Raw genomic sequence first — 13,074 nt, forward strand, 5'->3', positions numbered from 1 at the left:
CATGTGGTGGGGAGGGGGGGGGTTCCCCGAAAAAGAACAAAACCACTGCCGGAGTTACGCAACCCTAAAGCTTAGTTTACCCCTGTATGGCCCTCTCTCTTGAAGCACACATACAGGCAACATGAGGGCTCACATTAACGCTCATATACATAGCTCATGTAAGCACAAAAATATCTCAACGCATCAGAGTCAGAGTGAGCGCACACACACACACACACACACACACACACACACACACACACACACACACACACACACACACACACACACACAGAGTGAGTGTAATAGATAAGAGAATGCTTCCAGGGCGACCCAAGACGCGTTTGAATTATTCAACGCTTCCCCTAACAAGCGTGCGTACGCTCACACACACCCAGCAGGAAAAGGGCCTCTTTACCCTCACAAAAACAAACACACAGAGTAGCAGCAGCAGAAAGGGCCTCTCCACATGGCACTCACCTCCACACAACGCTAGCCCCCCAGCCCCCCGGCACACACACACACACACACACACACACACACACACAGTAAAAGCATGGTAGAAACCCCACCATTCACCTTGTTAAGGAGTGAGCCTCTCTGATGACGTTCATACGTATCCCTATGGAGTTCCTGTGAGTACACACGCACATGCACGCACACACACACGCGCACGCACCAACACACACACATTAAAGACAGTGTGCTCAGTCTGTGAATGGTGCTTTCTCCCTCCCTCGCTCTTTTCCATGCAGTGCAGGATTTACTGCAGCACTGTGATCAGCCCACCGACACCAGAACAATGAGGCCTTTCAGGGCTCGGTTCTGTTGGCTCTGGGTTCCCCTGAGAACAGCTACGGACTCTCTCACTGAAGTTCTCCCACCGTGCAGAACCAAACCGAGGAGTGGTCCAGAGTGCTCGAGAAACCCAACCAGAACTTTTTGTGAGGAACAGACTTATTTTTCTGATGAGCCAGAGATGGTAGGAGGACAGGAAAAAACAAACACACGGTGCCGGAGTTCTGATGCATGGCAAACGATTCTAGAAGTTCTTGTATGGCACCTTGTTGGGGCAACCTTTTATTTGGGCCTTACAAATACAGAGGGGAGGTTATGGAGGCAGTGGAAACAGGACAAAGTCCACATATATTTCAAGTAGGAAAGACCCCCACTAAAACCTGCAGACTACAGGAGTGTGTTTGTTTGCATGACAGTACCTGCAAAAGCCCTGTATGTGTCAACGTCCAATTTATAGAAGATAATGTTTATGGCCAAAGACGTTGGAAGAAGGGGTGCAACCACCACTACCCTACGACAGCATCCATTACTGCATCAAATTATGTTTTTTTTGGATGAGTTTGGCCTCATGTTCTGTTTTAACCATTTTTTTTTTTTTTAATATACGAGTATGTGAATAGTCAGCCTTCAGTCAGAAGTGGTTTCTTGTTCAAATGGGCTACTAATATATGTATTTCCAAGGGCCTAAGATTTGCCTAATGACGTTTGATTTTGCGTTTTACTTTTTATTTGATTACGGTTCCATGTATATTAGCATGCGTGACATTAATAAAGATGTTTTGTAAACGTCTAAATCTTACTGTCTACTTTTCCTTAATAGCTGCATACTTCTCAAACTATTTGATATTGAAATGAAAGCCTTCGGTCAGGCTCAGTCTAATCAGCACTGCTGTGTTGGACAGCGCTGTCCAGGGTGGGGCACCAGGATAGAAATAGAAAGTCTGTAATGCGCGACGGGCAAAGTAGTCCACGCACACCCCCCCAGCCTCCCCCCCCCCCTTCCCTCACCCATTTACGGTACCCCCTACTAGAAACTAGTTCTAACATCCCTCTATTGAATGCTACAGTCACTACGCTTCCGTTGATTAAATGTCTCTTTCATATGCATAATTTAAGGCTTGAACACAGGACTCATAAACTGTAATTCCGCATGCAAATTCTAGTAACAACACACACACACACACACACACAGACACACACACACACACAAACACACACACACAGATTGCTATATCTGATATAACAACCCACGTCTGCTGCCTGTCTCCATGTCTCACACATACACACACAGCCACGGCCCACACAAACCAAAACGCATGAATGCAGGTCTCCTGTAAACAATAACACCACAGGCACATTCCAGCACACACACAAACACAGAGAAAACAGCAGTCAGCACACACACCACGGTGTTTGTCGGCTCAAACATAAACCTACAATTATCAGTGTTGTGATATATAATCACTTTTTTTTTACGTCTCTATAACTTTTCACATGGATTCACGTGTCAGCACACACACCGTTTATACTATTCATATCTGATGTGTAGTCTGTTTTTGCTCCTACTCCTTCTGGTAAACACACACACAAAATGATGATCATCGAGATCCCAGCCATTTAGCCTGTCTTATAAACTCCCACACTTACTATGATCCCCCAATTCTCTCTCAGACCACTCACACAGTAACACAGTGTGCACCATCTCCCTCTCCAACACACAAAACGCCTACAAAGACACACATCAGCTCCCACGCCCTCTGCACAGGCTTTTAGCTAGGAATTTTTGAGGGGGGGTTCATTTTGTAATTGAACCTAACGCGGCGAAGCCCCGGTTACCCAGCAAAACTAGGGGGGTCTGGGGGCATGCTCCCCCATAAGATTTTTTTTTGAAAATAACCTTTTAAATAGTGTCATCTAGTGGGTTTAAGGAAGATAAATTAACAAATTTAGATGTATTATATGGCATAAACATATTGAAGACATCCGCTGAGATTTTGTTTTGGATATGTGTGAAGCAGGAGCACCCTGACCTGGGAGAGAAAGCTTAGGAGCAGCTATACCCTTTGCCTCCACATATTTATGTGAGAACTCCTTCTCTGTAATGACTGTGATCAAAACAAGGCATTGAAACAGACTGTGCCTGGAGAAGAGCCTAATCAAAGCAGTTGCCTCCCTTTTTTTTGAAAATAACCTTTTAAATAGTGTCCTCTAGTGGGTTTTAGGAAGAGAAATTAACAAACGTAGATTTAAAATATGGCACAAAAATAAAAATATTGGAGACATCCGCTGAGATAGGTGCTAATTATATTTAATGTCAAATATCCTCTGTTCAATTTTCAAACTCCCTCACTATATGACTTTTTGCTCGAGCAATATTCCATGACAAATGATACGATGCCAACGTGACCGTTTCAGAGTACTTCGTTCATAAAAAAAAAAAAGCTGAGTCTGTTTCTCTGACTGACGTTTCAATTCAAAGTATGTACCTTGTGCTTGCACAGCTCTTTGCCTTTAGGAACTCCTGGGCTATATGTTAGCATTGTGTGTGGAGAGAAGGCGCTGTCAGGCGCTCCAAGTTTGAGGCTTTAAAATGCGACAGTGACGTCTGGCATATTAAGCAGAGGGGTTTTCCATTATCTTCATATTTTCGTTTAGCTTTACGCTTTGCTGGATCCATGGCATTCTTTCAGTAGCTACTGCTAGTTTGGCTAGTAGTAACTCTCTGCGACTGGGTGCACACATTAGAATGTTTCATGTTTGGAACATTAACGTTACTTGAAGACATCTCAAGATCGCGTGATGACACAATATACATGAATAGATACCCCATTCAAATCGGACAGCTTTTTGTCTGTATTTCGTGCAAAATATGCATTTTAGATGTTTATTTTACAATATGAAAATTCTGTACACCAAGAGAAAAGTCAGTGAGCACTCGCGCTGGAGCCGAGCCCCACGTCAGCCGGCAAAGAGCTGCATGCGGCTCGCCACCCCTAATAGCGGTAAACTGTTGTTTTACGTGATACAACGTGATTACGCTCATTAACGTTTGAACAATGTTGAGAGTTATTGTGAACACGTACGTTTAAAAAAAGTTTGACTGAGTGAAAAAGGGACGAAAACTTAAGGCGTCTGTAGGGCGTCTGCCTAAAAGTACTGCGTCCAATTTCTTATTATTTTAGAACAGTGCGTCCAAAAGACGCACGGACGCATGCCTAGCTAAAAGCCTGCCTCTGCATCATACACACAGAACCACTCCACATCTCTCTCTCACTCTCTCTTCTCTCACACACGCTCACACTCACACACACTGACACACACACTGACACACACTCACCTTCTCTGTTTTCTTGTGGCGAGCTGAAGCTGATGCTGGCGTAGGCATTCAGCTCCTCAGATGATCCGCCTACTCCCACATCTCCAGCCTTGGTGCTGAACGTGCTCCAATCAGCCGGCAGCTGCTCAGGTCCGTGGGCCAGGTCCAGGTCGATGTAGTTCAGCCCGTTCTGGTTCCGGGTCAGGAGGGCCGCCATTGGACCCGTCTCTCCCACTGATCTCCTCGTGCCAGCCGCAGATGCAGCGGCTGCCGCTGGGGATGTAGTCATGGAGACAGGCTCTCCGCCGGGTTTCAGCCAGACGTTCTCAAAGGAGGCAGAGCTATGGCGCTTTACTTCCTCTGTGGCTGGGCACGTTGGGGTGGTGGCCATGCCGACCGGGCTCTTGGTCGTCGTGGAAGCGAAGGTTTCCGAGCTGTGTCGCCGCCGCCCCTGGGGATCGGCGCGGATCACCTTGGTGATGCCTTGGCTTCGGCTGGTGGTTGTTACTGAGGACACGCGTGTGAAGGCGCTGAGGCCAGGAAGGGGGCCAATCAGTGGGCCGCCCATCCCCGGGGTCTCCCTGCCATTGGGCGAGATGGAATTGGTTGAGGGACCAGTGGGCGGGTCGTCAGGCAAGGAGGATGGGTTGAGGAGCATCACGGGAGATCCAGAGAAGGCCTGCATGCTCAGGTAGTCGTGCTGACGGATGCTGTCGCATGGCAACGCAGCAGAGGCGGGAGGAACTGGGCCAGGGGTCACTACTGCATAGTCAGACAGGTCATGGATGTCAGAGGTTGTTACCTTCGTGACTGAAAGCCCATTTGAAGACCCTAACTGCATGTTCATGTAGTCAGTGGAGGAGGGAGGTGGGACAGAGAGCTCAACTGGCTTTTTAGAGACTGGCAACCGCTCAGCTAGCCTATCAGAGGAAGGGAAGAGAGCTACAAGGCTGGAGGTGAAGGATTGATCGCTGAACTGAATGTTGACATACTCTCCTGGGCTGCGGGGCTCAGGTTGGTGGGGAGTCTGGCGTGAGCGGGGAAGCGTGCTCGCCCGTCCCCCCTCCAGCGCCAGACGTGTGGGTCGCGCCAGACGACTCTCCCCCAGCTCTGACAGGCGTTTGGAGCGACCTAGAGGCGGCTGCTGTCGGGTCGGATGCTGGCTGTTGCCATGACTGCTGCCGACTCCTCCACCGCCGCAGCCGCCACCACCGCCACCCAGGCTGTCGCTGCTAGCAGAGGAGGAAGAAGAGTCGGTGTAGGCACGGCGCCCGGCGCCTAACGACAGGCGTGGTGATGAAGAGCCGTGATCAGGCTGCTTGCGGTGTGCATGCTTAAAGGAGCGTGGCAGGGAGAAGTATCCACCTGTGCCGGTGCTGAAGTAGCAGTCTGGGGGGGTGCTGGTTGCTGAGCCGCTGGCGGGAGACATGTTCATGTAGTCGCCTGAAGGGGCCGCCAAAGGGGCTGTCACACGGCCCGCTGAAACACCACCGTTCAAGAGCCTTCCAGGGCCGTCGGGTGAGCAGCTGCTGCTCGGCCACATCATCATATAGCCACTAGGATGCACATCACCGTTTTCATGGAGACGGTGCCTCAGTGAGGGGTTGACGATCTGCTGCGGCGCCGACACACTCTTGGGGCTCATGGGCATGTAGTCGCCCCCGGACACTGTACCTGTGGTGACTCTTGTCATTGAGATGACAGAGGTGGGTGCAACACCCGGCGACATGGGCATGTAGCCATCATCCTTGGCTGAGGGCCCAGCCCCTACCACTTCTAGGCCCTCCTCTGGGTATGAGTGTGGGGTAACAAATGCAGAGTGCCGGCAGGTTGCCGATGTTAATGAGGGTGAGGGAGAGGGCGTTGCTGGGGCAGAGGGGGTGGTGCGGCTGCAGGGGTAAGCGGGCAGCATGACTGCATATTCCTCCAGCGACGCCGCCGATGACTGAGAAGGCGTCTTCTGATGGTGGCAGGTCACTGGGGGTGATGCAGTACCTGAGGAGTGGGTTCGCTTGCGGAAGCTCTTTTCTGGCTCAGGGTCGTCTGGTCGCCGCAGTGTCTGGGTCATGGTGATGTAATCTGAAACCAAAGGCTCCTCTTCCCTTGCAGGTGGGGTGTGGCCAAGGAAGTCAGGTGTAGCACTCCGGAACCCTCCTCCCCTGAAGTCTCCAGGGCTCGAGCCATACTCATCCGATGACACAAAGCCACCATCGCTGGGTGACCCTGAGATGGAGGCACTGGATCGCCGTGGGAACAGACCATCAGAGGTGGAGCCATGACCGCTGGTGCTGCTGGATGACAAGCTGACAGGGCTTACGGCTGATGGGGAGCAGCGTGAACTTGTTGCCATGGGGATAGAGCGACTGTGATTGAGGGGTGGGTGTAGACGTGCAGACCCCCCTGCACGCTGCCGGTAGGACTGCGTGCGAGATCCGCCAATACAGGGACTGCTGGGACTGCTACCGTCCACTGAAGCCGGCCGCGACATGCTGCCCTCCCCATCACTGGATGCACGAACGCGGAATGAGTGACTGTGCTTCCCTGCACCGGCTGGGGATGTGGCGGTCACACTCTCCGCCCGCGAGCGACGTCCCATTCCAACCTGACTTGGCGGAGGGTTGTTGTGATGATGCCGGCGTACAGGCACCGAGATGGGGTTGGAACAGTGGGAGGAGGAGGACTGGCTCTTGCTGCGTGGCCGGAACTCTTCACTCATTGCTTTCATGGCTTCCAGGATGGTTTCGTGCATGTTCTGTGCCACAACTGAATCGTCCACCTGCATCCAGAACTCACCGGGACCGGTCACTGCAGAGCGCCCCACTTCGATGAAAAAGAAGTTCTCAGAGTGGCCGCATCGGCGGATGTTCATCAGCTGCAGAACAACGGCGGCAGCGTCTGAGTTCAGCTTCACAAAGCTGATAGTTTTGTTAGTCAGACAGAGTCTATAAATCCCAATGAGGTTCTTCGTGTGTCCCAGGCCCTTTGGTTTCAAAATAACCTGCCAGACCTCTTTGAAGGCAGGTCCCGGCGAAGCCTCGCTGTAATTATCCTCTTCTATTCCGTTGCCTGCGGGTGTGTCGTGGATTTTACCTCTGTTGTGCAGGTCTACCAGTGCTTGGTACCAGGCATCCTGCTCGGTCTCGCAGTCGGCAGCAATAGCAAAGTACTCGTCCTTAGTGTATAGAGCAACCAGAAATTTGTTTTTGGAATCCGCTCGCTTGTTGATGTTGAAACAACTCTCCAGCGGTATGCAACGTTTAGGAGCTCCGGACTTGTGTCTCCATTTCTTCTCATTCTCGTAGTACTCCAGTCGGGATGGTCCCGCCGCACTCCCGACGCGCAGGACAAAAAACCTCTTGTGCATGCTTTTAGGCTTCCTTAAATATCCCACCTTTCTTACGTCCGAAAAACAACCCTGCTCTGAGTTTGGACTAGCCATTTTGGGATATTATATAGTTAGACGATATCAAAAAAGTTTAGCTATTTTAAAGCTACACTTAAGACGAACACAGAACAGAGGGCCACTGGGATTCAATTTACTTTCCACATTGATGAATTGCAAGAGATTTTACCCCGCTTGGACTTGTGGGCTAATTTTGCCCAGGCAAACGCTTAAATTAGCTTGCTAGCTGGCTGGCTGGCTGGCTGGCTGGCTGGCTGGCTGGCTGGCTGGCTGGCTGGCTGGCTGGCTGGCTGGCTGGCTAGCTGAAAGCGCCGTGCCAACAGCAATGCTAGCTACCGGACTTATTCAATACTCTCGCTACACTGTTAAAGTTTGTCGAATCCGTTAGCCGCATGTTACATTTTCAACTGTGACAAAATGTACTAAATGTCATTCTAAGTCTCCATCCACTAATCCAAATTTCTTGGATAAACATACAATTTAAAAAGGTTATTGGGTTGAGGGGGGAAAAAACTCACTTCAGTCCGGAGTTCCAAATGCACTATCAAAACAAGCACAGTCAGCGTACGACCCCATTTAGCCTAGCGAGCAGCTTGCCTCAGCACCGTTGAATGTTATTGCGAATACAAAAGTGTAATCTACGAAAAACAGATACTAAAAAATATGTGCATCCGATGGTTCATCTTCACACTGGAGCACAGAAAGTTCACCAATATCTAGATCCGATGCAGCCGGTGCGATTTTACCCAACACCCAAACAGTTCGTAAATCCAGTAGAAAACCAAAACAAGGCACCGTGTCTGTGTTTGTATGGGGGAGCTGCAATCCCGGAGCCGAATCCAAGTCGCTCTAAAGGGGGAGGAACACGTGACGCCTCTGTGCGTGGACAGTTCAAACCATAGACATGAGAAGACAACCTATCTTGTCACAACAAGGCATTCTACCCCGCCCTCTCAAACAGTGACCGCATCAATGGACCTTTTTGATTGGTCAGGCACAACGTCGATCTTACTGAACACCCAAGAGACGGAAAAAACATAGAGCCTTTGAAAGAGTTGGATGTAACTGTAGCGGTTGTAAAACTGTACGAACATGAGAGGCCTTCACGCGTTTGTTATTTATAAATGTTCGGTTGTAAATCTCACTGGTGTTACTCTAGGAGGTGTGACCAGGTTTACAACAGTTGATCCCAGGTGATTAAGGTTCTCAAAGATAATCAAATGAGCAGATTAGAGGAAAGCAGGTAGGATGATGACAGGCTCATGTGGCCAGTGCTACCTCTTTTACTCCGCATTTGTAAGCAGGGAAGGCTGACCTGTTATACGTGGTTACGTGAACTTGAATTTGTTTCTGGCCTATATGACAGTTTGGTGTAATGTGACAATTATTTTTAGAATCTTAGGTCAGCAGACAGCCCTTGCCTATAGCTTATGCTATAGGCAAACCTATATAGGATGCAGCGTTAGATTGGTCCCTATTAACACTCTGAAGAAATCCAATAGGCCTGCTCACCCTCGTCGACGTCATGCATTCAAAATACAGGAACATGTCAATATGCCAATTTTGAGTCGAATTAGCAATATTGCACACATCACATTGTACTCTAGTGAGATGGCGGACCCCTCAACCTCAGTCCGCCTTCAAGACCCGAAATGCCAAGTGGTTCATGAGGCCTGGACCAGTGGACTACTTTTTTTTTTTTTTTACTTTTCATTCTTATCCACAGAGGCGTATTAGTTGATCAACGCTGCCGCCTACCGACATGATTCGTTGAAAAGAACTGGCGCTGAAATCTGTTGGGCTCTAGGCGACAGATGGGCCATAGAGTCTGATTGCGCAGCCTACTTTTTTGAGGAGACAAAATAGGTAGCGGTTTACAAGTACTTATTAAATGGAATCAGAGGATCGGCTTTTCAGGAAAACAGGGGGAATGAGCACGCGCCTCCCCACCATTTAGATTCGAATAGAGAATTGCAATAATACAGCTGTGGAGTACAAGCAATACCAAACCCACAACATCATAACAATGATTGTTGCTGTGTAGCAGAGCTCAATTAGAAAAGGCTCTGCAAATGTTTCAGTCATTCATGTTGCAGAAAATTTACAAGATGTACAGCCCACCTTGAGATGGTACATTTTAATTGAACCTGTTCTTGAAATTGAGGATACAAGGAAATCTGAAATATTACATCTTTTTCCAGTGTTGGTTGAGAGTCCTTCAAGACCCCATGGAGTCCTTCCCTCATGTAACATAGGCTTCATAGTGTTCAAAAGGTTAATTCTCTATCAGAACTTGGCTTAATTTAAAGACATCAACTTCTCACAGCTGACTAGTTTGTATGCTGCAATGTGTGTGAATGTGGAAGCCTGCTCTCAAAGAACTGTGAGTAGACCTCGGAGGCAGTGTAGAGATGTGCAGATGTAATGTCCCCTGACAGCTGAGAAATGTGAAGGGGAGGAAAGAATCTTCTGGCACTGTCATGACGACGCTGACAGCGGGGTTCATGGAGTGCAGTCTACACACACACTCATGTGTGAACAAACTCACACACACTCTCACACAAAGGGTACACACTACTGCCACACTTGCACTACATAAATCATATACAATGCTCTGTCTTATACCTCTTAAAGTGTTGTGTATATTATCTATTCATGTATTTATATTTCATGATTTGTATATCACATCCATGTATGAATAGATATACATTTGCCATTTAGATTTTTGTGGCTATGTGTATGTGAGTTGGCGGAATATGTTTTGACACTGTCTCATAGACAGTCTTGAGTCTGTGTTCACACACTGTTCTCAAATGCTCTCGCTCGCACACATACAAAACATCAGAAAAAGGTGAGAGAAGTAGTGTTTTTGAAGGCTCCTTGAACCTGGAAACATTACACATACCGGAAAGAGGTCTTTACACACACACACACACACACACACCAACTGGGATGCCATCTCTCATCTGCTTGCATCATCAGCTACACACTCATAACTCACACAGACACCTGTGCACATAATTCTGTCTCTTTCTCTCTCTCCCTCTCTCACACACGCACACCCCTCATAAGTGTCACACAGATACATACCCCGGTGCTTATAACCCTGTCCCCTCTCTCCATTAAATCATCTGTGTACACACACACACACACACACAATTTCCTCAACAGAAGGCAGACAACAGAATCATAAAATCTCATCCCGAGTCCAATTTCTACACACACAATCTAACTACCAGACTCACTAACACATTTTAAGTCTGGACTTTTACAAGGTGTCTTGGGAGCTCTGAGGATTGATTCATATCCAGCTGCCTACATAGCCTGTAATGCTGACCTTTTTATATGCAGAAAAGAAAAAATGTTGTGATACAGAACAATTATTATAGTAAATGAAAACTAAGACGCACACTAGCAGTAAAAAAACATGAAGAATACATTGAACAATGCAACATGAACAAAAACGAAATAGAACGGCAACTGCTTGATATGTTCTGTGGTTACTATACCATTTCGTCCTGTTTGACTTCTTGAGAGACACTGATGTAAAAAGGACCTACAATAAAGATTTTAAATTATAATTGAGGCCATGCATTCTTTTATTTGGCCTTTTTTTAGCCTCTATAAATCAAGGCTTTCCTGATAACACCTGAAAAACACACTTAAACAAAATAAAAGCTAAAGTCAATTCCTCAAAACTACAAAGCGCAAAAAGTATTTTTCTTAAATAAAGAACTCAAATGTGTTGCAGAAAAGGAGGCTGATCATTATCAGTATGCTCCTGTAAAATTAGCAGAAGAATCCAGTATTTCACAGGGAATGCATTCATTTTCAATGCAGATAAGTGACATGAGATTTGGAATGAGACTGCATGGGACACCATCATTGTTCATCCCTCTAGTTAGAATCAAATTAGGCAAGTATTGTAATATTGACACACAGTAAGATAATATTTGTGCATTTTGTCAACCTAAATGTAGCCAAGGCTTAATTTTGGGCAACCTTTACTTCTGCTTATTAAATTATGTCCTAGCTAGCAGGCACAAAAGGAGGGTTTTGGGTAGTTCTTCAAAAAAATTTAAGGTTTACATATTTTTAATATTGTAAAGGTTATGTTTGTCAGATTGTTCCCTTAGAGTAGTTCTACATCTACACTTACTATAGGATTACATTAGAGCTGCCTAATAATTAGCTATGTTTGTGTTACAAGCTCGTGAAGGTGGAGTCCATGATTTATATATATATATATATATATACAGCATATTTGTTACTTTAGGATTTCAGTTGGTGATGAAAGACTGGATTTGCTGCACTACTATGTCTGTTAGCATCAGTTGGCAATGACCAAGTTATGACTGGAGGGATGGTTAATTATCTGTGTATCTTTATCAGAGGACTTGCTGCAGTGTTTGCCACTTTCTATTTTTTTTATCCATAATATCAAGATGAGGACGTCCAAATACTGGAATTCATTCAAAGGTAAATCCTCGTTTGTAATATTTTCAGGCAAGGGTATTCCAACTTGCCTGACAAATAGCTGTTTACAAATACTGGTTAATAGATGGGTTAACCATACTGTCAATGGTAAGACCATGAACAGTGCTATATGTCATATATTCCCTTTCTTTGGGATTGTTTGCTATTTAGATGCTTCATTGGTCATTAACCCTGAAAGGGGAACAAAGGCTAGCCACAGAGAGGTGGTGTCCAAAAAGAATGGCAAGCTGGCCATAAAGAAGGCCTTTTCAACACCCCCTCATGTGGTGTGCTCCAAGATATGCTCAAAAGAACTGGCAAGCAGGTACACAGAACGTTTCCCATTCGGTAAACACAGTTTTAAGGTGTTGATCGCAGATTTCTGGGGAATCCAGGAAATTGACTGCCAAAAATGTCAAGACATATTTATTTATATAGCACATTTAAAAACAGCTCACGCTGACCAAATTGCTTTACAAGTAAATCACAATAAAATAAAATATCAAAACAAATAGAAAACAGAAACAAAACAATAAGATCACAAAAAAAAGTTGAACAGTGGCTCAAGCCAGAGCTCACACAAATCATAGCGGTTGAAACTGTAGATTAGGGACACTGATAAGAAAGTAGCCTATGCCCTATAGCCTACCCACTGCAGTGATAATGATAATTCATTCATTTGTTTAGGTTCATCACAAAAAAAAAAAAAGAACAATTAAACGATTACAGTTTACATTTCTAAGTAGTAGTAGTAGGCCTAGTCTAAATAAAAGGACAGTGAAACAAACAAATAAGTGAACACAGTAGGCCTATACATCAGATAAAGGGGGATAACGAATATGCCTGGATTGCAGGGGCATTCTAATAAAATGTGTCTTGAGAAAGTTGAATCAATGGGAGCTGATTAGAAACTACACGTTTGTTGGCAACAGAAAACATTACAGGTCCATTACAGGTTACTTACTAGTCCATACAGTCAATTCGGATAACAAGCAGCCTACTTGAAGTCACGTCGATTTTGAAAACATAATATGGGAATGCTCTGCTTGCCTTGCCGTCGAAACGCCACGTGACCATGACGTCACATTAGGTTTCATGAGTT

At 46.4% G+C, this 13,074-nt stretch overlaps 1 protein-coding gene across 1 annotated transcript in view; it reads right to left on the reverse strand.

Moving 5' to 3' along the window:
• Positions 1–8,416, reverse strand: part of irs1 (insulin receptor substrate 1) — a 21,140-nt gene extending 12,724 nt beyond the window's left edge. The window contains exon 1 of the mRNA XM_080845380.1: positions 4,115–8,416. Within this exon, the coding sequence (XP_080701506.1) occupies positions 4,115–7,532 (3,418 nt within the window). The 5' untranslated portion in view covers positions 7,533–8,416. The remainder of the gene's footprint in view (positions 1–4,114) is intronic.
• Positions 8,417–13,074: the final 4,658 nt, after the last annotated feature.

This window comes from Sprattus sprattus (assembly GCF_963457725.1).
Source record: "Sprattus sprattus genome assembly, chromosome: 9".
NCBI lineage: Eukaryota > Metazoa > Chordata > Actinopteri > Clupeiformes > Clupeidae > Sprattus > Sprattus sprattus.